This window comes from Falco peregrinus, chromosome 3 (assembly GCF_023634155.1).
Source record: "Falco peregrinus isolate bFalPer1 chromosome 3, bFalPer1.pri, whole genome shotgun sequence".
Taxonomy (NCBI): Eukaryota; Metazoa; Chordata; class Aves; order Falconiformes; family Falconidae; genus Falco; species Falco peregrinus.
The window spans coordinates 95,406,760-95,434,601 of record NC_073723.1 but is presented as its reverse complement, the minus strand read 5'-3'; the positions used below and the strand labels follow the sequence as shown (position 1 = coordinate 95,434,601).

Sequence of the window (27,842 nt, the reverse complement as noted above, 5' to 3'; positions counted from 1 at the left end):
CCCCGCCGCCACTTCCGGCGGCGCGTGAGGCTGGAGGGAGCGAGCGGGACGGGCGCCGCGGCGGCCGGCGGAGGGGAAGGGTTGGCCGCGGCCGCCGTGCCCCTCCCCCGCCGAACAGGTACGGGGGCGGGGCTGCTCCTCCCCCACGCACCGGGGTCGCTTCCTGGGGAGCGTCACCTGGTAGCGGGGGGCCATGGCCACGACGGTGAGGATCGCGGGGGCCGGGGCCCGGAGCAGGAGGAGGCTGGCGCGGCCTGGCGGGGGGCTCGGCTGGCCCGAGGGGACGGGGGCCCTGGGGGCCCGTGTGCGGTGAGACGTGCCCTGCCCCGGGGGAGAGGCGAGGAATGGCGGCCTGCCGCGGTTCCGGGGTACGCTGCCCGGGGCAGGTGCTGGAGCAGAGCCACGTCTGGCCTGGCCTGGGGGTGCGGCGTGGGGCAGCGCCGGGCGGCTGGGCTGGCGGAGAGCTGGGCGCGGGCGGGTGGGCACGGAGGAGGCTTCAAGGGTCGTGCTGGTCCCTGTCCCCTTTCCCTCTTTTTTTTTTGCCTCCGGGGCAGGAGCCAGGGACCACCAAGTAAAGGATCCGCTCGAGTTTCTCACCGGTGTATGTTTGTGTCCCTGTAACCGGGAGCATCCCTGTCAGGTGCCAGCAGCTGTCCTGCCACCAGGCGTTTGTGGAAGTGGTTCCAAAGGAAATGGCTCTTGGCCAGGGCCAGCGTGGAACTTGCCTTGCATGGCTTATGCGAGCAAATTTTCTGAGAGTACAGAGATGCTAGTTTCTGCCAAACTGATATTTTTAATGGATGTTCTTCAGGGTTAAATAAAAACACCAGCTCCTTTGTAATGATTTTGCCATGTTTGGTACACGTCATTAACTTTTTGGAGGACAAAGAAATTTTGCTTTTCTAGTTACATGTTTCTTTGCTTCTTTTTATTACTGTAAAATTACTTTATATACAATCACTGTATTATTTTACTTGTGTGTTAAGTTAAAGTCTTGCTCTGCATAGTTGGTTGTTTTTTTTTCAAAGGGGAAGGAACAAAAAGTCTCTGATTAAAGAATGTGGCGTATACATTTTTACCCAGGAGTAAAAAAAAGGAGAGGAATACGCTATTTCACATCAGGACAGCTCTTAAGCCACTTGACTCTTCATAAATCAGATTTTTGCTGCGTGTTTGTTCAGAAGGTTAATCAGTTGCTTGAGTTATTTTGGTGAAAGGAGGGTGAATAGCATTTTTGATACTTAGAAAAATAATTCTGAGAAGTCATGGTGGACTTCAGAAGAGTTCTGTCACTGTTGGTAATGAAATTACTTGGTGGATAGTGTTTCAAATGGATACATACATTTAAAGTTTCTTCAGCTATTAAATAATGTTCCTTGAAGGATTTCTTGAACACAGTAATATTTTTTTTCCTTTAGAACACAATAGAGAAAAAACAATTGCTATACATCATCTTCTTATGGATGGCCTTGGGTGTAACTAGAGCTATCAGTGTTGTTTCTTCTTACTTTAGCGGTAGACTCAGTAATCTGCAAGAAGTTAAATGTACAGATTGTAAAAACCGATGTTGTTCCTGAGGAAATAATTTGAATGTAAATGCCTGAAAGTCAGAAAAAAATGTGTTAATTGTGGTGTGGGTTAACACTTGCAGGCAGTTTAGCACTATGCAGCTGTTTGCTCACTTCCCCCCCCCCCCCCCCCCCCCCCCCCCCATGCTTATATGGATGGAGGAAGAGGAAAAGCAGTAAACCCAAGAAAACTTACGGGTTAAGATAAAAATTGTTTAAGCAGTGGGGGAAAAGTGGAAGAAGACAAACAGAAAACAAAACCGGTGGTATGAAGTCAATCGCTTCTCCCACAGGTAGACTGATGCCCAGCCAGTTCTTGAGCAAAAGATGACTAACCTCCCTAAACCCCCTCCTCTTGCTTTTTATTGCTGAGCATGACGCTTTATAGCATGAAATATCTCTGGTTTGTTCGGGTCATCTGTCTGGTCGTGCCCCCTCTTACCATCTTGCACACAGCCTATTCTGTTCACTGGGGCAGGGGGAGAAACAAAAAAGGCCTTGATGCTGTGCAGGCTCTGCTCAGCAATAGCTAAAACGTTACTGTGTTATCGGCATTGTTTTGGTCACGGATCTAAAACACAACGCCATACAAGCTGCTATGAAGAAAATTAACTTAATCCCAGCCAGGCTCAGTAGATAAATATACTTACTACAGTTTCTTCTTCCCTCTACTTCTCCCAATCCTAACATGGCTGTCACACAAATAATATCAAAATTAGTGGACAAAGTGGAAAATGTATGTACAAAACCATGCGTTACACAATTCGCTCCATTTTGAAGTCCATGACAGTACATGGCTGTGTCTTGTGCTGGGCATATGTCATGTTACAGTTTAGGTGAAAAATAAGTCTCAGCTCTTGTTCCTGCTGAAAAGTGTGACATTAACAAATGCTCTGTGCCTGTCAAGAGGAAGCGTACACTGGTCAGGAAACATTTGAGCAGGTACCCATGAAATTACACATTCAGCTAAGATGTCAGCAATGGGTAGATTTCTAAATACAGTGTCTTTCCTGTATGGTGATTTACTCCTTGGACTTGTACTTGGGAGTCCTAACTTTGCATGCAGTTCATCTGGGGAGAGTAGTCCTGGCATAGTGACCAAGTAAGGATCACTGAGTATCTCGACAGGCACCTTTACTCTGCTTTCCCTAGTGGTACAATGCTATAAACACAGGATTAAAGGGGACTGCTCAGTCATCACACCCAGTATTAAAAGCTCTACATAACTGCTTTCATAAACTTAATGTTAAAACTAGTTCAGTTATTCCTTCTTTCATTTTTAGGCTGCTCTAGAATACAGGTAGTCTACGGATGAAAAGGTAGCGTCTAGTAAAGTTTGTTCGTGGTCACTTCGTGCCCATTTGCTCTTATTCTGCTGTCCTTAAAATTAGAATTATTTTTCCTTCTTAGTGGTAATACCTGTGATACTTTTATTGTAAGCAAGTCTATTTTCTTTTCAACGGGGTTTTGCCAGGCTAGACAAGTTACAGTTTCATCTTATTTCAGTTTATAACATGGGCAATCTGTTCCTCCATCCTCTTAGCCTTTTTTGCAGTTCTTTGAATCTTTCTTTGAGAGTGATCAGAACTCTGTATGGTACTGTATGTGAAGGCTCACTAGTGCTTCATTGCATGACACTGGCACTTCTCTGTTTTTACTGAAAAGAGTCTACTTAAACTTTTTCCTTTTTTTTTTTTTTTTATGGTTACCTCATTTTGGGATTAGCTAACAGTCCACAAGGGTAAACTCACTACCCCTCACTTTTGTTTTTTCAACTGAAGAGCTCTGAATTTAAACACAAATAATAATTATAGTCTGTAAACTCCTATAATAGTCCCCAAGCTATTATTTCAGGACTGACTTCAATAGGAACCTTGTTCGAACCTGATAGTATGTTTTATCAAAAAAGGAAACGTAACCACATTGCAAGTTTTATATGAATCCTTCATTTTTCAGCTAAACTTGCCATTTTTTTATTGTATAATAAATTACCAATGTCCATGCAGATTACATTTGCTACGTTTATTGCGTGATCAAACTTTTGTGTACTGGCACTTCTTCCATTTAAAAACAGTGGGAAAAGCACTTTTTGTACATGTGTGATGAAAAGTATTTTTGAGCTGGGGAGAACAAACCAGGAAATAGTTGAGACAAACAATGTAATTACTGACTGCTTGCTGAACTAGATGCTGACCTACACTTAAAAATCGTGGGACAACTGACCAGTGTGTTTTATCTTGAGGCTGGGGGGGTGGGGGCGTGGGGGAAGACTGAAACATCATACTCTGCTGAGCTGGAGAAAAGAATTATTTGCCTCTCAATCTTTTAAGCTGCTAAATTCCTTCTCCAGGCTTCAGTGATCTAATTTTGTTTTCTATTACATGTGGAAATGGCTGTATGTGGTTAATATTAAAGGGATTGCCATACCATAGACCTCATCAGATAACTAATCTAATTTCTGAGACTGGCTACTTAATCTTCTTGTTTCCATCTTCTGTTCTTTTCCTCAGAAGTGTTTGAGAAATAGTAAATAAATGTGAGAATGAGGGGATAACTTCTTCCAGTTTGGTGTTTGTAACCAATCATAGGCTTGAATTCATAGTTTTTAGGAAGGCTTCCCATGCAGGGGACTAGTCTGGTATATTTCACTGTGGAAATGAAGTAGAGTAGACAGAACCACAGTGCTTCAGTACTGGATCTTTCATTGTGATTTGATCATAGAGATCACTTCTCACCCAAGCAGTCATTCCTGTGAGTACTGGCATAAAAGGGCTAGTTTGAGCTGTTGTGAAGCTCAAGCTGGTTTCATACAGCCGGTGTATTGGGCTTGGTTGGTTGGTTGGTTTGTTTTGTGGAGGGTAGGAGGAATACTACCTCCTGCCATGAAGCAAAAGTGCTTTCATAAAGTGCTGTTGGCCTCTTACGTTAACTGATCTTAACTTTGAACATCAGAAAAGATAAATAAAATTTGTGAATAAAAACACTCCAACAAAACTTTTAAATCTTTATATTTTCCATATATATAAAGAAATGCCACATTACTGTTACTGTTGGAAGGCTGTGTGTTATGTCTTATCTAACTAGCATTTCTTTCAGCTTTCAGGCAGAGGACCCACGGAAATAGAAGAGCAAAAAGAAGATAACAATAGCACCGAAGGCAGCGAGCTAGGAATCATGGATCTGAAATTCACTTCATCAAGAAAATACGTTTCCATCAGTGTACCTTCCAAATCTCAAACTATGTCTCCTCATATCAAATCAGTAGATGATGTTGTAGTTCTTGGCATGAATCTCAGCAAATTTAACAAACCTACTCAGTTTTTCATCTGTGTTTCTGGAGTTTTTATGTTTTATCTGATCTATGGATATTTACAGGTAAAGCCTATGAATTTGTGTCTTAGCCCAGTTTTCTTTTTCAATAGCGTAATATAGTATGTATTTTAATATGTATAGTCATTTAAAATAGATACTGATTGCAAAGGCAAGCTTTCAGAATTCAAGAACAGTAATTGCATAATGTAAAATTGCATTTATGTGCCTGCAAGGTTTGCTTCAGTTGGACCTCATCTTTTACTTCTGTGTGTAAGACATACCTTTCAATATTATTTTGAATATGTATTTTTTAAATGTGATTTCATAGTCTATTGAAAACAACCAAATTGTAGAACCATACAGACTGACATGTGAGTCTTCATTGGTGTTGAAACCTTTAGATCTCCTTGAGTCCATGAGTGCCGTACAGTCTATTGTGCTCTCTGCTCTCCCTTCAGGACAAAGCTGAAATGTGAATAATGTTGGTTGTTAAGCAGAAGCATAATTCTTATGCTGTTTTCGTTAAGACTTTTCTCTTCCTGCTAACTTTTTCCCTTTTATCTTGAGCAGCTACATTTCTGTTCCTTTTCTAAATATTTTTTAAGTTCAGTGAGTCTTCTCAATAAAGCAGTGACTTTAAAAAGCTGATAATTAAAAGTCACCATGTTTTCAAATGCAGTTCTCAAAAACAGCTGAAAAGTTTTTTAAAATAAAGTTCCAAAGAGTTAGACAGTTACCAGTAATTGAAAGCCGAGTCTCAAAAAGGAAAGTATTAGGTAGCCTTTTGTTTCCATAACTGACGCATCTACATAATTCTTTATACAGTGCATGTTATTTTTTCATAACAAATTGCTCTGATTTTAAATGTTCCTACAGACTGCAAATTTATAAGCTCACAAGTGCTATTTAATGTAGGCGCTCAAAACATTAGGTATGCCTTCCTATGAGATGAAAACTACCAGTAAATATGTCTGTAAGAGAAACTTTGTATTTGATTTATTGTGAGCTATTTATACATTCTGGATAAAAACAGTCTACTGAAGTAAATGAACTGAAAAGCAGACAGGAGGACATCTAATTTGAGATAAATAATGGATCAAATGTATTCCCCAGATCAATCAATCCATTAATTTCAGTGGATTTACACCAGCAGTAAATTTTCTCTTTGCATTTTGGAGAACCTAAATTGTCTTTTAAAATACTTTGCAAGTTATGTATGGCAGGTAAATTCTCATTAATAACCATCAGCTGCGAAGGCTAGATTTGCATGTACGTGAAGGAAAAAAAAAATGTTAGTTTTGTTTTGATGTAATATTTTGGTGTATGTATGTGATCTTCGTGGGTTTTTGTTTTTATAGGAATTGATATTTTCAGTGGAAGGTTTTAAACCTTTTGGTTGGTACCTCACTTTAGTGCAGTTTGGATTTTATTCCATTTTTGGACTAATAGAATTGCAGTTGATTCAGGACAAAAGGAGAAGGTATGTGTTTTTCCAAGCATTTTACCCACTGTCCATCAAATTAGAAGCATTTGATATTTGTGGTAAATTTAACTTCTGTTGTTTGAATGTGAATACTGTGAGGCATTAGTAGCAGTTCCATAGTTAAAATGATGTGACTTTACTGGACAATGATAGAAAATGTTTTGTAAGCACCTGCTTAGATTTCAGACCTGTAAGTAGTCTTGTTGACTCTACTGTCACTTTGTTCCACTTACAGAGCATATTCTGTCCTTGAGGTAGCTGATACAGACTGACTCATATGTGTTGCTTGTGATTATCACTTTCAGAATAGGGCCAACTGCACTTCACATCACTTGAAGCCATCTGTCACTGAACACCTTTTCCTCAAACCCCACGGCACCTCCTCACCAAGAGGTTCCTCTAGCATGCTGTGCATCGTGGAGAGTGTCAAGAGGTCTGCTCTCTGTTTGCCATATGGCTGTGTAGATTTGCTTCAAAGGATGTGCTTAGTTTTTGCATTTTTCATTTAAGATAGCACTCGTAACACCCTGCCACAAAATTATTCTGGGTTTTCACTGCAGCTGACCCAGGAGATTCTTGCTGTCTTGAATTGTGTGGATATGGGATAGTTTGATCTGACACAGTGCAGCCTTTCTATGGCTTCCTGCCCAACTACAGCCTCTGAAAACTGTATATTGAGGCCCTCTGAAAGCTTGGATAGAGGCTGTCATGCTGTACATATATTTTAAAATTTCTTTAAAGTATTATAGCCTAGCTGAGCATAACTGGTTTTCCTTACCTGTAGTCAGCCTTAGCTGATTTTGCATATACTGATTTTAGGTAATAGAATTCTTCTATAGCCAAACAATATAATTTTAATTTAATTTTTTTTCTTTTAAACACTCACTATTTAGTATTTCAAGTTATCTGACTTTTTGAGATGCATCAGATGATATTGCTTAGTTACCTTTTGAGTGTTCCGTAACTGGTATTTAGGTTTTGAATACCAAGTAGTTACTAATGCTTACAGAGCATGACCCTGTAAGTAAGCTATGTTGGAAACGTAGATCTTAAACACATTTTACATTTTATTTGCTATAATTTAGGCATCTTCTTGTAGAAGATTAAAAAATCCTAATTTTTATGCTGAAATCTCTTTCTTAAATTGTAATTTTTTCTTGCATTCCTCACAGAATGCCTACATCATATAATGAGTTATGGATAAGACAGCGTTAGAGCAAGACATCTCCTTATGTTGCTTAATGTGACTCTGAGTATGCGTGAAAAAATATCTGAACATATGCACAATAACTGTAAAAAAATCACAGAGTGAGCACAGTGATTGCTAAAAATTACTGTCGTATCATCTGTTGTCAGGTGATAATTTCATCAAATTGCAAACAGTACATCTGTAAATGTTCAATAAGCCTCTCCGTTCATGATATCTGAATCACTTCTTTCTTAGTTCTGTTGAGTTTTATAAAACGATGGTACTTTTTTTCAACTTTCCTTATTCTAAAAATGTCAATGTTCATGTGAAAGCTTCACCAAAAAAATTGACACAGTGACCATGACAGGACTAACATTCAGAATATCTTGGTATACCAACATTCTGTATTTCCTTTGATAAGTTACCTGAAACCTTGTCTCGATTTTCCTGTAAATAATATAACTTCTTAGAAGGAGGTTAAAGAATTACTGTTTGAATGCTTCATGAGTCATGAAGTTTTTATTGTCTTGTATTTGAATGCTGTTTATTAGCAGTAATTAAAATAAATGAAATTTGAAATCAGTGATTTATGTGCGTTTTTAAATTTTTGTTACAGAATGAAATTCAGTGAGAAAGATAGTCAAGTTGTATTAAAAACATATTGCTTTATCTAAATTTTCCATGCTAAATCTCCTCTGTATGAGTCTGTAATACCAAGATTCATGTGCTTATATTTTGCAGAATTCCTGGCAAAACCTACATGATAATAGCATTTTTAACAGTGGGAACTATGGGTTTGTCCAATACCTCTTTAGGATATCTGAATTACCCTACTCAAGTCATCTTCAAGTGCTGTAAACTGATTCCAGTTATGATAGGCGGGGTTTTTATACAAGGTAAGTGTTAAACTTGCTATTAGATGACTTTTTTTTGCTCTTTCTTTGGGAGGCTGGCATGTATGGAATCCTGTACTTTGTTAAATTTCACTGAGGGAATGGAGAGGGGCAGGTAGCATTTTCCTATGGAGGAAAAATGTGTATTTCTGAAGCATCTTCTCAGAAAATGTACAAATACAATTATACCAACAGAAAATGTGGGGAAAAAAGTTTCACAGGTCACTTGCAAAACTTAATTTTAGTGGATGCTTTCTTAATTTTTATGTAATATGATGTTTTCTAAACCTAATCACGTCACAAATAAAATATTTCCAGTATTGAAATAGAAAACTTGAAATGGGAAAGAAAATATCCAGCCATGATTTGTGAAGAAATCCCCTACTCGTCTTGTTCCTAAATTCCTAATTAAAATTTCTAAATTTTGCTAGAACATGTAATCAGAAGTACACCTGACTTTACATGTCTTTGGCTAGTCCAAAAGTCATAGTTCATATTCCAAGAACAGAAAAAGGGATCTGGAGTAGCACAGATAAAGTCTGTAGTTATGTGAATAAACGTATGTCAGTATTTCTGGATTTAGAAGACTCATGTATGTGATAAAAGTTTCTATGTGTTCAATACACAAGGATTGATTAAGTAAGTAAATCTCTGCATGAGCAAGCGTTACAGAACAGAATCTAGAATTGTATATTTCTGTGTAGTTAATTCTGGCCTAGTTGCAATAGGAAGCTGAACTTTCAGAGGAGGGTACGAGTTTACATATGCACATGCACACACACTGTTTACCTTGTATCAGAAGTCATTCTATATAGTTTTATTGTAGAGCAACTAGTATTCCCTTAAAGCTTCATGAAACTTTATATTGTGTTGTATTCTCAGAAGCTGTGATTTTATTCTGTTTTTATTATTGCTTTAAAAAATTTCAGTTAACATTTTCACTTCAGTTAAGTTACCATGGAAGCTTATATTGAAAGTATAGCATCTGGGAAAGGAACGTGTTATTTCAAACCATATATACTAACTCCTGCCTTTCCATTTCCCAATTTTCTTTCTTTTTGCACCCCCTCCTTTACATCCTGTTTCTCCCAAACTAAAAGATGATGTAGCGTTCTGAAAGTACGCAAATCATCTGTTAGTGTTCAGGAATTACTTCCCTCTGATCAGTAAAGGCAGCCAAAATGTCTTGCCTGAGGGAAAAATCGTAAGAAAACATCTAAGCTGTCCTGAAGTTGCTGAGATGGTGCTTTGTCAGGGACAATGTGCTTTATGTCAGTAGGAGTAAAACTAAAATTGACCACAAGAATCAGATACTGTCTGTTAAGGTCCTCCTCCATTTAGCAGCTGCTGTTGTAGAAGAAACAAATTCCAGTCATGAAAGGCCAGGGCATTAAGTCTTCTGCTTAAGTAAAAGAATGACACTGGAACATTTTTTCCTTTTGCTTCTAGTGTGCTAAACAGGATAAATGTGAAATTCTGAGAGTGTTAACAGCCCATTCATGTTGTTTTTATTGCTTTTGTAGGAAAACGTTATAATATTGCAGATGTGTCCGCTGCCCTGTGTATGAGTCTTGGGTTGATATGGTTTACTTTAGCTGACAGCACAGTTGCGCCAAACTTCAACTTGACAGGTAAAGATATATTACATTTTAGAGTTCAACAAAATACTTGGTTTTCCCAAGAACAGTTCCATAGAAGTTCAGAGAGTTCTTGGTGGAGTGCCTTCAGGTATCATATAGAAAATGCATGTTTCATTGCAGCTTTGCAGCAGCAGAACTCTGTCTGTGGCAGAAGAGGCCTTTATTTTAAGTGTTACTTTGTAGGTTCTCAGAATTTCTGCATATTCCACCCTTTAGGTTGAAATCTCATGCTTGTTCTCAAGAAGTACTTTCTTCTCAGTAGATATGTTAAAATAAATACAACAAAATTCAGTTTGACCATTTTTAAACTTCCAAACATCAGTTGTCTTTTCCAGTTTGAGTCTTAAGCTTTAATTCTTTTTCCATTTCAGAACCATTTATTTTATATTAATTGGTGGTCTCACTCAGATTCACTGTAGTTCTTAGCTGGAGTGCCTACGTTCTAACTTTAACTGTGTGAAATCAGAGGCAAAGAAAATATTTTAACCTGCTTGGGTTTGAAAACTTCCTGGAATTATTTTCTCAAATGACAGGGGAGAAGAATTGGTTATCTATAAAATCCATATTACTTACTTGGCCAGTGTTTGGATTAATACTGAACCTTGAAAAACTTTTGAATATTCAACTTTTTGTGCATTCTTCTTATGAAATTCTGAGACGACTTGCAACGACCATTATGACAGACGTTCAGTGTGAAACCTTTGTTTCTTAATAGTGGAGGCACTGATTTGGATGTTTTGTTCCTAAAAATAATAATACGTTCTCAGTTTTAAGGAAAATACTTTTTGCCCTCACAATATAGTTAGTTCATCTAGTGTTAGTAATGATCAATTTGTGATGTTGTCTAAACTGTATCTTTTTTGCCTTGCTCATAAATTAATTCTCATGCCTTTTAATGTAATTTTAGTGCTACTGATAGTGGAAGAAATTTTAAAAGCATGTGAATTATATAACCTGCTGTGCATTTAAGGTGTTTGTGTGGTGTAATTGGGTGGCTACTTGAAAAAAAAATAGAGAGTACAGTATGGTGCTGGTAAGCATGTAATTATATTTTAGTGTTTCTGATATATAGATATATGTTACCATTACAGCCCTTTTTGACTGTGTCCTCTAAATGCATTCACATCTTAATATATTCCTTTTGTAAAATTTGAATTGTTTTAAATATGTGCTATGATTTAATTCTGAAAAGGTTTGGAAATTGTGATTCTTCAACTGAATGAGATAAGGTAAAGTGCAGCAAATGTCCCAAAGTCCTGATGCCCTCAAAGATGTGCAAAGCACAAGATAAAAAACTTTAACCGTCTTCAGAGAATAAACAGGGTTGTATTTAATTATTAATCTATTTTGAGCACTTCAAACAAGTTTGTATATATTGAAACTTAGAGCACTAACATTTGGAGGAACTTAGTTCTGTGGAAATAGAATATAGAGTTAGAATTGGAAAGTCTGGACCTCCCCTTAGGAACATGATTCAAAATTCTCACCTTCTGAGAAGGTTCTTTCTGTACTTCTCTGTTCCCTCTCGAGCTGTTTTGGTTTATTCCTATGTCACTTAATTTAACCAGAAGAAACTTACGATAAGCAGAAAGGTTGAGGTTTTCCATTTCTTGGATGAATTATGGAAATAGATGCTCCTTTCCTTCAAGAAATATACTGGGTTTTGGTATTGCAGAAATACAGAGCTGCCGAAGTTTAAAACTAATTACAAGAATTATTAAAAACTTTGTTCACTCTGCAAAATGACACAGTCTTTTGAATAATTACACTTTTCTTGAGGTAAATCATGGAATAAGAACTGAAAGCGGAGACGCAGAATTTAATTTTGTGTCTTCACAGAGGATCTTCAAAGAAATAACAAAGTATTTAAGGTTATTAAAATTTTCAGAAACAAAACAGCAAAACAAATGTTAAATTTAAGGATGTTTTCTAAAGTTGCAATTTTATGTTACTGCCTACTTACTGCCCTGTAAATTCCTGACTTTGTGCCAGTGATTCATGCACATTTATGTAGAACTGTTTCCACGCAAACTAGTATGATTCTAGCATGATTTCATAGAACTTAGACTAATTCATTAAGAACAAAGGTTTTTTACATTTCATAGTACTAAGAGAGCAAAACCATGCTGTGAAGTTAAACAAAACATATAATCTCTTTGTTTTCTGATGCAAATACTAAAAATGGTGCATGAGCAGACATAAAATAATATCTGGATGAACAATTTCACAAGTTCTTTTCTCATCTCTCCCGTCTCTCTTCCCCTGTCCCTGGCTATTGAAATCTGACCTCCCAGTATTGCTGGGCCAAAACAGGAATCTGCACAGATTTTGTTTACACATGAAAGTCAGCCAAGAAATTGAAACTCTCTTCTGACAGAACAGGTATATATTTATAACTAAGGAAGAGGTATATTTTTCAAGATGGAGTTGATGCTAAGAGCTCAAAGCATCTCATAGCGTTATCAGATTGGAGAGGCAGTGGTAGATATCCTAAATAGCTGTGAATAATCCAAAAGAGAAACCAGAAGAGATGGGTGTGCAGAAGGAGACAGTATTGAAACATTGCTGCTGTGGGAACTTCTACTGTTCTGGCATTGCAGGTGTAAATGGAAATTAACTATTTTCAGGGAAGACACAGTAAAAATATCAATTGCATGCAAATTCTTCCACCCTAGGACTGTTTGTACACTTGAAGTTTAGTCTTCTGCAGACTGGGGTGTTTAGTCCTTAGCTTCACTGTTAAGTGATACTACTTGGTTAGCTGCCTCTACTGTGTCTTACAATCTTATGTGTAGCAGCCTTCAAAAACCTGGAGTAATGGGCAAGTAAACTCCAAACAACTCACTGGTCCTAACACATTGGTGTGGTGGGGATTGCAAGTGTGAGAATGTGTTATTGAGGAACGCTGGTAGATCCAGTATTTTAATGACTTCAAGTGTCACATTAATAGCGTAAAACACGATGTAATGTAGTGTTTCAATGAAGTCTGCTGGTGCAAGACCTCCAGGTTTAATTTTTTAGAACTAATTTAGAACCACTTCTTCCAATGAGTTTTATTTCATGCTTGGCATACTACATAGCATTACCGGTCCCGTTTGTGGTTTTGCTGCTGCTGCTCGGCAGGTGCAGTGCTATCACAATGAGTGGAGTAATTCTTCTCTTAATGCTCCAAACTGTGTATGTATGTAATACTGACATTTGTCTTGTCCCTGCATTTCTCCTTTCCATGTGCACTTGCACTTCAGATTCCAGGTAACCTTTTCATCTCAATCCGGTCCTGAACTCATGTGTTTGCCCAGGGATATGCCTGGGCCATTAAGCACTGATGGAACAAGCATGATAGAGAAGACAGATGGAGACATATTCCGTCTGTGTCACTTTACAGAAGTGATCTGCAGTAAGGCTGTTGCTAAGCTGGAGGTGTTATAATACCTTTGGACCAGAACTGAATCTATGTAGTTAATATATCTATGTCTTTTATCATTTCCATTGACTCGTACCTTTTCCAGTGCCTGATAACTTTAAATAATGAAGAGTCTTTTTCTGTTGCTTCAGTTGCGTAAGTCTAGCCTAGAAAAGGAAATGGTTCCCAAACTAAAAACACTGGTTTGGAAGTTCTCATATATCCAAAAATTTGCCAAGGAGATGCCACCTTAAACTTTATTGGTCTTAAAAATCTTTCAATTCTGAAAATCCTGGGAGCTGGGATTTTTTTCCTCTGTCAGGAGCTTATACTCCATTTGGTCCATCAGCATGCCTGTTTTGAGACCTCCGATAGTAAGAACATAATACCAAGAAAACATAACACTGCTTGTTTCTAGTCTTCCTCTCCTCATTCTTCCCTGACACTTAAAATGTTTTTAAGGAGCCAAGACTAGATCAGACAGTAAACATGATTGTGATGACTGTTACCGTCTGTGATGTTTTATACTTAAGAAAAGCGGTATTTTCAACCTGTGTGCTTCATTAAATACAACAGTTGCTGCAGTCATGAAAGAATCGTTGGAGGTTGGGAAATGAATTGTGACTGGCATGGATAAAGAGTTACTAATTTTTGTTGTTGGAAAGCTGGTTACATTATTGACTGTGCAGTGACTTTGTTGTGAACAAATATGGTAACCTAAACCCGTGGATTTGTACCTGAACAGTAGGTTTTTTAAAATTAGTGTTTCGGTAACGAAATATTTCCACTGTGAATCTTTTATGTTTGTTTTACCATTTCATCTAACATTTCTACTTGCCTTTGTTGGGAAAAAATAATCTAGAATTAACTACTCAAAAGAGTATGTTCTCTGGTTATTTACCTTCATTACAAATACCGAAATAAATGCAATTGCCAGTCTTTCATTCTTGTTACTACAAAAACTACAGCTGGCTTCTTTATACCAGTGTCCCGATGCTCCTATCAAGTTTAGAGATACACAGTGCTCAGGGGTTAACTGGTGGAGGGAGTGTGGGTGGACATCGCTTTATACTGGTATAATGCAATAATTTTGCTGACATTTAGAGTACGATACAGAGAGGGTTTTATTATTATTTTTCTATTCCTGAGATTTTTTTATTTTTTTCAGGGTAAGTACAGAGTGTGTTTCGACACTACTCTGCTGATAAATATTCTGAACAGGTTTTTGTTTGTTTGTTTCTTATATTAGGTGTGGTCCTAATATCCCTTGCCCTCTGCGCAGATGCAGTTATAGGAAATGTACAGGAAAAAGCTATGAAGTTGCACAATGGTTCTAATTCAGAAATGGTAAATACCAGATTTGCAATTTTAAAAGAACATGTTCCATCGTAGACAAGGCATACAATGACAAGACATGAAACTTCAATCTGCTTTTCTCTTGCATATGTAAAGAAGAGCTCTTGCTGTGCTGCTCTTGGGGTTTTCTGTTTGTTTGGGGACTTCTGCTGTTTCTTTGGTTGGTTGGCTTTTAACCTTTCAAGGGTGCTGTTTTCTGTGTGCAACTTCACATGTATATTGCAGCTATAGAAACACTCATTTCTAGCAATAGTTTGTCTACTCTGCAGGCCTGAAATCAATGGAGTGTTTTATGTATGATTATGCACTTAATGTCTGAAATATATATACTGTTCTGGTATAAATGAGAATGTGTTAGATGGAACACACTGGTTTTCTTATTTGCTAGACTTAGAACTCTAGTGTGCTAGTATTTTAGAAGCAGCCTTTGTTGAAGGTTTTGAAGTCCATAAAACTCTTTCACAACGGATGAATGTGTGCTCTTGACTCGATGACTTAATTTTGAAAAAGTCTTGGCTTTGTATTTTTTATATGTTATTTGGAATGCGGATTATCTGTTTCTATGGCCTGATAATTTTTTTCTTTTTAGACAAAACTTAAGTTTGAATTTGGCATCGTTTTCTCTAAATTCAAGTAAATAAAAGAAAATATTTTATTATAATAGTCATTAATTGAATATGCCACGTGTTAAAAATTTTGAAATTTATCATATTATGCATATTTTTTACATTTAACTACAAAATCTGCTTTCTCATGAGAATAGCTTCATAAATGGATAACAAATTCATTAGAATGAGGCTTCATTTAAGACTGAAAGTAACGTAGGTTGTCTCAAGAAGTTTGAGCTGCCAGTTTCTGGGAAGTAGAAAAATATGCCTGTAAAGTGTTGTTGTATGTTTTTATTTTTGTACTCCTTAATATTCACTGTTGAGTGCTGCTGGAGGCAGAGATTTTGGCTACATGGACCTCATCTGACCCAGTGCAGCCTTCTATAGCTATAATCTCTGAAATCCAAAACAAAATACAATTTCTTAACTGTTTTCTTGCCCACTTTGCATCTTGGTAACAGTCATCTGGCAGCTGTTAACTGCCTTACCTACAAAGCTCCTGTTATCTCCAGAACTTTGCTTTTTATTCTGCGCTAGTCTGACAAATGTTGGTCTTCATATTGCATACTCATACTACTTGTAGAGAATCAGTGTGTGATTAAGGATATTAAGATTTTGTTTGTTTGAGGCCTAGAGATTACACTCCAGGATTTTATCTGTAGAATTTAGTGCAGAAGTACAAGCAGAATTTCAGAAATCATTCTTCTGAGACTGAAGACTGTGGGTAAAAACTTAAGAGGTCCTCTGAAGCAGAGATGATGTTTAATGAACAATGACCTGGAAGTGAATAGTAAAGGAACCTGTCATCCACAGGATCTCTGTTTCATTGCCGAATTTGGAACTTGCCCTGGATTAAGCAGTTATGAAAAGAGAAAAGATGACTTGCAGCTGAAATAGTAACCTGCTCTGGAAGGTTATACCTAATTTTGCCTTGTGTGTGATTCTAAGGAGGTGACTTACATCACACTGCCTAACGGGGAAGTAGCAATGTGATGCTCAGTCCTGGTTGTGGAAAGTGAGGTCTTTGGGTAGTTTGGGAGAAAAGCAGGATGGCAAATGAAGAACTAGAGACTAACTTGTGTGTGTATAAACACTGCAAAATAAGAACTCTGAAGATCAGGTCATTGTTCTTTAAGAGTTTGAAAGTTCTGCTGTTGAAACGTATAGTCATCCTCCTTTATTTTTATTTTATTTTATTTATTTTAATTTATATTTTTATAATATTTTATTAGTTTAAAAACCACTTTAGATAAGTGTTCTGTTGTCTCATGGCATTGTTAATTGTTATTACATAATTTTTTTGCAAATAATTGAGATTGTATAACAAGAAAACGATGAAATTTGTCACAAGAAGTAGGCCTGTAATTGACACTGAGTTTTGAAAGTAGATCAGCGTGTTCTAGCTAGTAATGTGTAAATACAGTAGCTCTGTTCACTGTCTCCCTTTTTCACAAGAAAAGGCCACTAAATGTCCCCCAAACACCCGAATGCCTCCCACTGCATGGGAGGGTGTACAGATGGGCAGTTCCAGCTCCGGTTGCTGCCCTTACATGGGAAAGGGTAGGGTGAAGACTCCTTCGTTGATGTATGAAGCTATGCATTAAATAAGGGTACAGACGAAATTAAGAGTTTACCTGATTGCTGAGTATAGTCTGAGTACTGAACTAGGCTAGAGCTGGTCATATTTGAAAATTTTGTATCCTATAACCATAATGCAGGGGCGCCATGTGCGTCAACAGAAGTGACACATGTGACAGATGAAACTCATGTAACAATTCTGGCAGATTATGGTGATTATGTGCTACCCTTTGCACGTTTAATGCAATATGGATCTTTACCATGCAGGATAAGTAGCAGAAAATGAAATATGTTGAACGTATTATTCAAACTATTAAATTACATAGTTGTGTGTAGTTTTATTTAGGCTGTGAAATCCTGAATTTGAAGGATTTACCACAGTCAGCATTGACCTCAGGATATTATTAACTGACTAGCTTAGAAAACTTGTTTTTATGTAGTCGTGAGGAGGAAGAATGTCTTAAGATGACTTACTCACTTTTCACTGTACATCAGCTGTTACAGAAGTACTAGTAAAAATACCTTCAAACACTGCAGATTCAGCTCTGAGAAGTTGAACGTTATTAATAGGACCAGGCATTTGAAAGCATTTAATTTTGTCCTTTTGTATAGTATCACCTGGTAATTATTTTCTCTTAAACTATTCTAGGTTTTGTATTCCTATTCAATAGGGTTTGTGTATATTTTATTTGGATTAACATGCACTAGTGGATTAAGCCCTGCAGTAACATTTTGCTCAAAGGTAGGTGTAAAGATTTCCTTTTTTCTATGAAGAACCTCATTGGAAAACTTTGCTCTGTATGGTTTAGAAAATCTCACTACTTCTCTAAAGTTATGTTTTCATCATGTAAACTGGTTAACTTGTATAATTCATACATTAAGCAAGTTGTTACAGTCCTTGATGTATAAGATACGGTTATGTTTTAAAAAACAACAAAATCACAGGACCAGTCTTATGAGCTTATAATTGCATTATTATTTTTCCATTATTTAACTAAAATTAAATAAGGATCTTTGCATGAATGCATTGTTGAACAGCTTATTATTGCTCAAGCAGTTGATTAAAGTCTGTAGTTTATGTCATTTTGCAATACCTCAGGGTTTATTTTACATTTTCCTAACAGGCTTTTTTGTTGTTGTCGTTGCAGCATCCAGTTCAGACTTACGGTTATGCATTCCTTTTCTCCCTGACTGGGTATTTTGGCATATCCTTTGTTCTAGCTTTGATTAAAATCTTTGGTGCCCTTCTGGCTGTGACAGGTATGAACAAATGATATCTTTACTGCTTTTGGTTTAAAAACACAAAGTAGTCATATTCTATTATTTAAGACAGAGCTTTTGAGAATTGTTCTTACTCTGGCTTTTTTTCTGTTCTTTGTGCTGACTCATTATGGTTTGTGTAGCATGAATCTTCACTACTACTATGTGTCTGAGAGCTTCCTGGTTCTTTCTGTTCCACTGTTTCAACCTTGAAGAGCCTGTTAAGTAATCTTGTGCATATAGCCTGTGCTATATTTTAGTGCAGAAAGAACACCGTTCAAAACAGAGGAGTGCAATGGAAATGTATAGCAAGGTGTAATGAAAAGACAGCTATTATTTGAAGCATGGAAGAAAAAGTAAGGGGATTCCAGTAAGGCATAGTAGGCAGTGTCATAGTCTCTAAGCACAGAATTTCCAGAGATTTCCTACAATTGGTATTGCTAGAAAAACTATAAAGAACTCCCCGAAGCTCCTGAATGTCCATACACTTTCAGTGGAATGCTGCTCTAGCCGTGTTAAATGTACACTCCAGACTCAGTTCAGAAGGAACTCAAGTGAAACAAATTCTGACACTGTGATAGTCTCATCAGTTCTTTTTACTAAACTGAAGGGAGTAAAGGGTGTGTATTAGTTTTGGAAGTCATGGTTTGAACTAAACAAGCTTCTGGTGAGCTGTGTAACAGCTGCTGTATTATCTCTAAATTGCAACTTGTGTATTCACAGGACAGACACAAGCCTATTGTTAAGAACAGAAGTAGACTGTCCAGGCTTTCAGATCTTCTTCTAGGCTTCTAATGTAATTGTCCCACAAAAAATGGAAGCATTTGTATTTTCTGTTAAATGTTTAGTGTACAGCATATGACAATCAGAAGAAACAAATGTAAAGAACACCGATCAGTAATAGGTTGAAAAGATTTGGGCCGCTCATTGGTGTGTCTGCTAGCCACATGTGACTGTGGAACAATGTAAGTCCCTAAAGTATGTCAGAAGTTACTGGAATCCTCTCCAGGCTAAGAAAGAGTCTGTTTCTGTGATAGTTCACGCACAAATGAAAGTTTTGGTGATAAGGTGTTCTCCCCTAATAATGCAATAATTACCTAGCGATAAATGCAAGTCAGACCTATCTGCACTGACATGTTCCAGGTGTGTGTCCAGATGGATGAGGAAAAAGGAGGATGTGAAGCAAGAAGTAGTCACAACCATTATAGATTTTTTACCTCTATAGATATTCAGACTTGACTCTTATCACATATACAACTGGACATACCCTTTATGTTGAGTAATCAGCGGTCTGGGAAAATCACGTGGAGAGACTGAAATCCTAATAGCTGAGGTTGGCTCTCCATGAATGAGGAAGCCACTGAGCACAGTGAGTCTCAACACTGCACTGAGTAGTGGTGCTTGGTCTTTAGTAGTGCATTGGCCGATGTGTGCCTTAGAAACAAAGAAAAATACTAAAACAAAATATATTCTGTGTGGAAGGAGAACCGTATGGCTTCAGAGAAGGAAGTGTGTTCAGAGCCTATAGATACTTTACCTGCCTGAGATCCTTAACGGAAGAAGCGGTATAGAATCTGATTAAATCAAAGGTATCAATAGTAAGACAGATGCAACAGAAATTGCAACTCAGAAATTATTTGTACTGGTTTATTTTGGCTTGCCTCTGTATTTGTTAGACCGTGGCCTATTTTAGCATGCGGCGTTACCCGAGTGTGGCAAAGCTGGCTACAGCCAATTGACAAAACTGTGTTACAGCTGAATGCTTGTCACCTGTATTATTATGAGTTTGTAAAACAGTCAAGTAACTCAACTGTATACATATCACAATATCCTCAACTGCAGGAATAAGAGGAAATGACCCTGCCATTCATTTTAACAGCAGTTAATTTAATGTTTAACATTTTTTATGTATCTAACAACACTAAAGGAGAAGTCTGACACTTGGTCATTTTTCATCATCTTCCTGTACACCTGTTTTCAGGCTCTCCCTAAAATTATTATTGTTCACTATATGCAGCTGCTATAGAACATAAAATTGTTTGTAGAAAATTGCTGCTTCTAAACTTAAAATGTAACTTGAGTGTATTTTCAAGAATCAGTCATTGCCTGTTTAGCTGCTTCTATAATTTCTATAGTCTTTACAGTAGCCTATCAAGAACAGTTACAGCAGGCTCATTCCTTCCTGAGGTTACCTTTTTTAAACTACAAATATTAGTCACAAGGACCAGAGGGGGAAGGTGTAGCCAGATGCAACTTTCCTCTCTTCCCTCTACCCTTAAAAGCTGCTCACTTCATCCCCAGCAGTGGAGAGGAGGATATAGACGGTTGTTTTCCGACCTGAGGATTGGATTGCTTGCTCTGCTTTCCTATTAATTATTTCCTCTATAGTGCTTCTGTTTTATGTTTGTTTTTAACAAAATTCAGTATGCCCCCTGACTGGAAATTGGCCCAGACGAGAGGGTTGGTTCATGCATTAAAATAGCTCTTTAGAAAGAAAAAAGAAGTCTTACTGTGCTAAAAAATGTTTAAGAATGCTGTGGAATGGCAAACCCTTCCCAGATTTTCTTATGCCTGACCTTGACAGTCCTAACACTTGAGCCCTTTCTGTCTTGCCTGTAGCAATGTGAAAATGTTTATTGTGCTTTGGAAGAATGCTACATTCATTACTGTCCCTCCCACCCCCCATACACCCTCCCCCTTCTTGGGGGGGACTGGGGTGAAAGAGTTTAATGAAAATTGTATTTCTATTAGCAGAATGAGAAATTGTCAGACTTAATTGGGGAAAAAGAAGAAAAGGCACTTAATTTAGAAGGAAATGGTTACATAAATATTTTAATTAATAACTGATTTGAAAGAACAGAAATAATTGTAATTAGAAAAACTGAAGTAATTTAACCATTTTTTAAATTATTCATCTGTAAACTGTTTTCTAATTAAAACTCAATTTTCTTTTTCATTCTCATTCAATTTTTCATGTAATAGAAAATCATTTTATTCGATACACATAAATTTCTTAAAATGTAAAGAAAATTGTTACCAAAAAGTTGAGGATAGGGCAGGTAAAGCAATGGTGGAGGCTGTTTCTTCCGCTGAAAAACATGCTTTTAAGTAAAAATTTGTTTGGGGGGGAGGGTTGGGGAGAATGAAACTTGCTTTAGGAGCCGTAACAGCATGAAAATACATCAGTAGTCCTTGGTTCCTGTTGTCAGTATGTTACAGGAAAACTCATGTGGATGTAGTTATACAAGTAAGGCTTTCCAGTATTGTATAGTAAAAAATACTTTGTGGTAAGCAAAATAATTTTTGTTGCTAAAAAATGTAGGGCTATTTAGGTACAGACAATTGTAGTGAGAAGCCTGCACTATTGTGTGGAATAACACCTTCTCAGACCCTTAACCTCCATAGCTAAACTTGTGTGCCTGGCTACGTTGTTATTTTTACTTTTATTTTTTAATTTTCTATAACTTTTACTCATTTATTGATTTTTGGTTTAGTGATAAACTTTATAGATTTCCCAATACACAATTTGCTAGCAACCCTGTGTTCTTGTTCATAGCAGATAGCATTGAAATTGTTCAAATAACTGTTGGAGCTACAGTTAATTTGAGAGTAACCCAAACAGATTGTTTACTTCCATTTTGGTAACAGGATTGTGTTCTCACCTCTTCTTACTACCTTGATTCCTCCTAGTGATACCACATACAGAAGAAGGTCTCTTAATGGTTTTGATGGAAACTTCCTAATGCAGTCATTGAAGTCAGATGTTCTTGGTCTCTTCGGTTTCTGACCAAAATTGTATTTCTCTGCACTGTTAGGTAAATTTTCAGTAACTTCAAAAGAATGACAAGGTGATGGTCCCGTTCCACTTTAAAGCCCAAAACACCACTGAACTGTGTGTAACAACATGAGGTGGAAATGGCAAGAGATTTGGTGTATCCAAACAGTGATACCACTTTTTTTCTGCTTTAACAGATTAGTTTATGCCATCAGCTACATGCAACAATTGTTTGTTGCTCTCAGATATTTTGAACTGATTAGCATGGAGTTATTAAATAGCAAGTCTTGTTCTGGAAGTTTCTCTGCTGCAGATATTTTGACTGGAGCTGATAGTACTGACACAGTGTACTTGTTTCAAACAATGTATGTTTCTAGCACAATTTTGCACTGGGCTGATAGTGCATCTGCAGGCTGTGTTTGCACCAAGGATGGTCATTGGTTTAGCCAGATAATTAATCATGGAATGAGGTTATCTACTAATATTGAAGCCTGTATTACAATCTTTTGCTGCAACTGAATTCTTAAAGTAGTAAATATTTGTTTTCCTCTGCAGTAACAACAGGAAGAAAAGCAATGACCATTGTGCTTTCTTTTTTGTTCTTTGCAAAGCCATTCACATTACAGTAAGTATTTATAGTTTTAAATTTTTTTTATATCTTTTCTAAAAAAAAGGTCATATTCCTGATCATGGAAATATAGTAACAATAATTAATCATATTCAGGCTTTAATGCTTTTCATTTCATATCTTCTACAAATGTTGGCAATCTGTTGTAAATATTGCAGGCTTGTTGATGCTAATCATGCCAGAGAAAATAGTTTCCATTTTTCTAAAGGTCTGGAAGACAGGCTGTTCTGTGTGTTGGTGGGTTTTGGGGTGTTTTTAATGAAAATCTTACGTAATATCTAGTGTGTGTGATAATAAATTGTTTGGGTACTTTCTCTGTGGAAGATTTGGCTAACGGAAGGCATTTTCTCCACAACGGTATTGTTTCCCCTTTTATGAGCTCAAGTTTAAGTTTTTAGCTAGCCCTTTTAAATAACTGCAAGCTTCTGTTATCCTGATACATTCAACTGCAAGATTTTTTAGTTTTATTTTCTTCCCTTTTATTAATTTCAAGGAAGAGCTTACATTGATAAATGCAGCTGAGTAGCTACATAGATCCTAATTGCTGCTAGTTTGAAACAAAATAACGTTCAGTTAAATTGCTATGTATACATTTATCTGAGATTTAAGAATAAAACTTACAGGCAAATGCCCAAATGGATTTTATTCCAGCTAAAAATCTTGAGGCTTAAGTTAATGGAGAGCTGAAACGAAAAGGAGCTTACATTGGGAAGTGTGGATGTAAGGCACTGAGTGAGAACACATTTTGGAGCAGTAATTGAGAGTATAGCTCTCATAACCTTAGGAAGGAAAAACAGTAAAACCCCTCAGGACTGCTTTATTCATGTGAGAAAGAGCAGCTACTGTTCTGTTATTATTCAACTATAAATGCACCTTAATAAGCTCTCCAGCCAGGATGAGAAAAGGAATGGTGGAAGGCTAGTAAAGATAAAGATTCATGCAAATTCTTTCTGAGTCGCTAATTTATGTTGGGGAATTTTTTCTTAAAACTCTTCTTTCCTTAATGTAGGGGCTTTATTTTTTTTAATCCACAAATATCGGTATGTAATCACTACAGATAAAATGCTAATGATTTTTTTTTTTTTTCCCCCCTCCTCTCCTTCCTCTTTAGGTACGTGTGGTCAGGCTTACTGGTTGTCCTTGGTATATTTCTTAATGTTTACAGTAAGAATATGGATAAAATCAAACTGCCTTCACTGCATGGTCTTTGGAAAAAAAGTGTGGAAGAAAGAAAAACAAGGACGTTGTCACAAACTGTATAGACAGTGGTTTATGCCTTGTCTGGACCATGACTTACTATTTTATTGGAACAGTCTTCAACTGATTCACTTTCCAAAGGAAACGTTATTAAAACCAAAGGAGCTGAAGGCATATTGTCTGCTTGCAGTTTGCTACAAATGCAAGTTTTTTTGAGCCCTCTCTTCAGAGCACTTGAATTCGTCGTGAAGGGTGTTGCAGGCCACTGTCAGATGGCCCTACCAGGCAATGAAGGACAGCAGCTCCTGGCAAACTGCTGAGAAGCTGCACTCCAAGTGGGACACAGTAGAAGACTAATTTGGGCATTTTAATAATATGGCCCATATGGCTGATCTGAGAATAGTGGTTCTTTGTTAATTGTTTAGGCGGGGTAATTTAAATGTAATACTGTATTAACATTTAATGGAACCTAATCAGCAACTGGTTGACCAAATTGTGCTTTTAAAGGTGGAGGGTTTAGAATATGGTATGTTGTCACTCTTTTTAAATAAAAGTGTTGGGGTTTTTTTTAATTTATTGATTAGATCATCACAGAACTTGGTATTTATTGTGATAATTGTGGTTTTTTTTTTTTATGGAAATCTCACAGTGTTACTCTTTTTGACTTGTGCTTGCGAGTAACAAAAAAGTGATTGAGTTTGTGCAGTCAACACCCATTTTACAAAGGAGGAATGGGCTTTGAGGCCTGAACAGGGTGAGAACACAAAATGAAAAAGTCATGACTGAAACAGTGGTGTAATACACACTGTTATTTGCTTATTCTGTGGTGAAACACAGAATTTTTAGTGGCCTGTGGTCCTCCGTATCATAGTGGTGTAAAGAGACATGGAAGTCCTCTAAATTCATATCATAAAATCAAAGCTCTTCAATCTTTTCAATATTGGAGTAAAGAATGACAGCATCTGCTGATGTATTTGGTATATGTATTGTGTCAGTCTTTGTGTGGTCCTGTGATGAACTGAAGAGGATTAGAGTACAGATTACAATTTTCTTTATTTTCTTTATTTAACGACAGGAGGAGACAGTGTACTAGCAGTCTGTCTTTTTCATCATGAATTTAGGAAGACTAAGTCCGTTTATCTCTTTTACTTTCATATTGAAGTTACTTTTGAATCACTTGCCATCTCTTTCGTTTTATGTAATTAACAATAGCACTTTAAGAACACTAAAAAAAATACTAATCACCTTACAGTTCATTCTCATGTGCTCATGATTTTTTTGTTGTTGTGTCCCTTAGATGCATCTTGGTGTGTGTTCTTTCACCTTGGACAAAAGTAAATTGGATCATAAAATTACATAGTCGGGAAGAACATACAAAGAATGGAAGTACCTCACAGGATTGCCTTCTGCCAAAAATAGTACTTCATTAAAGTATTCAAAACGTGCAAAATGTTTTTTCAGACACTTAGGAAGAATTGCCGTTCCAGGGAGCTTGCAGTCAAACCCCAGACACAAAATGTGCCTTAGATTTTACTTACTGAGTTGGTAGCTAGCTTGTGCCATATTATGTTAGGAAATAGAACATGGAATAACGTAGCCATCTTAGCACAATGGGACAAGTGGCGTGGAGAACAGTGCCACGTAACGGCGCTGTTGCCAGCACTCAGTACTCTGGTGTGTCAGCAAAGCTTTTCAACCCATATACACCCAATGCTGTCAAGTTAGGAGAAATTACTGCGTGTAACAATTTTGCTTTTTAAATTCCCAGCTGCTGCATGATTGATTGTGCCCTGGATAAGGCAGAGAGGTGCGAGTTTGATGGACAGATACATCTTGATAGAGAAGGATGGCCTGCCCTGTCAATCGGTTTTCATGTTGCAGCCAGAGCTTTATGATAAGATACGAAAAAGGGTTACAATTGCAAATTTGATGCAAGAGGGCATTTGACCAAGTCAGGGGGATTGACACATTTCTTTCCCCATAATACTTATCAACTCTTATATTCCCATGAATTCTTTTCACTAGATGAGGTTGCTCTTTCCAGTGCGGTTACGTTACCTATAAAGCTTAAGAGAGGGACGTTTTTTTAACCATTGAAAAGAAAGTTAATTATGTTACATTTACTGCTCTGTTCACTATCTTGGTGGAACTTGGTAATTAGCATTTGAGCATAATTTTGAACAATTTTTCAGTCTCAGTTTTGCCATCTGTAAACACTATTGCTAAACTTTACTGAATTTCAGGAAACCAAATTATGTGAAAGCTCCATACATGCAGAAAGTCTTAGTAAATACAATTTGTTTGGCATCGTATATAAATAGATGAGGTCACTCCCAAAGCTTTTGAGTGGAAATCAAATGTAGTATGTAGATTGCCAAACTGTTTATTTAATGCAGTTTTGTCTCTGTGTTTTCTCTTTGGAGAGTGTAGTGTTCATGGTAATTTACCTTTTAATTTATTCTCTATTGTATACAAGACTGAGTTAATGAAGCACATTAGGGGAAGTTTTGATTTATTTTTTATTCATTTTCTTACCTATAGAAATTAATGTTTCGTTTTGCAGGTGTACTTTTAAAACTTATTTTTATACAGAAATGAATATTGTAGATTTAGTGTTAATAGCTTAAGAGTCAGATTTTTATTTTCATAGGTGTGAGTCTAGTACTTGCTGATCGACAATATGTGTGTTAAAGAAAATGCACACACGAGAGTAGTTCATAGTTTTCCACCTGTTGTGGCAGTTTCATACTTTCATGGAGACATTTAAGAAAACCTTCATTTCATTGAATTGCTGTTTGTGGGTTTCTTTGGCTTTTTAATAAGCTTTATAGTGCATGCAAGTAAGTGAACCTCACAATCCTCCAAGTGTTCTTATTACATAATTTTGGTTTAGGATCCTCTGTACTGTATATCTATGTTGATTTTGTGTTATCTGTGAAATATGAATAAGGGCTTGTCCACAAAGTAACTGTAGATTCTTTATTTTTTGTGTAAGAGCACTTACATTGGGGTGTTGGTTAACCCTCCCTCATGTTGCTGTGTGGGCTGATAGTAGTCACTTTGGCATTTCATACTCCTTGGCTCCAGGACTCTGTGCAGTAGGCATTATGAAGCTACAGGAAAAAAAACATTCATTCTGTCACCATAAAATCTATTATCTAAATATAATGTGAATTAGTTACTTATTGTGGTACACGGCTTTCTCCTCGCGGCAGAAACACTGTGATACAAGAATTGGTTATTGTGGGATTGATGTCCACACTGAAACATGAGGCTGCCCAAGGTCTCCACTGATGCTGGCGACCTCCCCCAGTGCCGTGCTCTGTGCCTGCCTCCTTGGGGGGACCCAGGGAGCTCTGCGTGACTACATCAGTATGTGCCTGCTGTTGCTTTCCCATTACATTTTTGCATTTATTTGGCACACTTGAATACCAGAGTAATTGACTGTGCAGTGGATTTCTTCAGTATTTCGGCACGTCAGTATTGTCGAACTGCTGATTACTCAGATACCTGTGTGTGAATACAAGTGTGGAAGAATTAATGCTATGAGCCGCCACCCCGGCCCCTTCCCCCACACCTACAGTGGCTCCTGATACTGCATTAAACTGTTTTTCTTAATCTTGTTTTACCACTCGTGTGCTTCCCAAACATTTTAAGCTAAAACAGGCACACGTCATTCCTGCTTGTGTTCCTGACTTCCTTCCTTACCCGTCTTGCTTCTGGGTGCTGACTTCCTCTGTAACGTGTTCTGTTGGTGCGCTGTGGGTTGGTTCAGGTTTCTATTCCTGCATTTAAGGGCTCACATTATACTATTACAGATTGGTCACATTCCATATTTCCTGCTTCGTATCAGTTATGACTGAGTGGATGGATGATTCTTTTATATCCTTTATTTTCTTCCACAAAAAAAAAAATAAAAAATCTTTCCTTTTACGCTTTCCATTATTTTTGG

The 27,842-nt window shown here is 37.3% G+C and overlaps 1 protein-coding gene across 3 annotated transcripts; it reads left to right on the top strand.

Moving 5' to 3' along the window:
- Nucleotides 1-26,858, top strand: SLC35B3 (solute carrier family 35 member B3). 3 transcript variants are annotated; one of them, XM_055798785.1, is made up of 10 exons: nucleotides 1-118; nucleotides 4,665-4,943; nucleotides 6,669-6,796; nucleotides 8,294-8,448; nucleotides 9,969-10,076; nucleotides 14,738-14,835; nucleotides 17,680-17,772; nucleotides 18,179-18,290; nucleotides 22,621-22,690; nucleotides 23,805-26,858. In XM_055798785.1, the coding sequence occupies exons 2-10, from the start codon at nucleotides 4,743-4,745 to the stop codon at nucleotides 23,953-23,955; spliced, it is 1,116 nt and encodes a 371-aa protein (XP_055654760.1). In that variant the 5' UTR covers nucleotides 1-118; nucleotides 4,665-4,742; the 3' UTR covers nucleotides 23,956-26,858. The 3 variants fall into 3 exon arrangements, with proteins under 3 accessions (XP_055654760.1, XP_027644860.1, XP_005239116.2); XM_027789059.2 differs by having other exon boundaries at nucleotides 98-205; XM_005239059.4 differs by lacking the exons at nucleotides 1-118; nucleotides 6,669-6,796 and adding exons at nucleotides 184-205; nucleotides 6,239-6,360.
- Nucleotides 26,859-27,842: the final 984 nt, after the last annotated feature.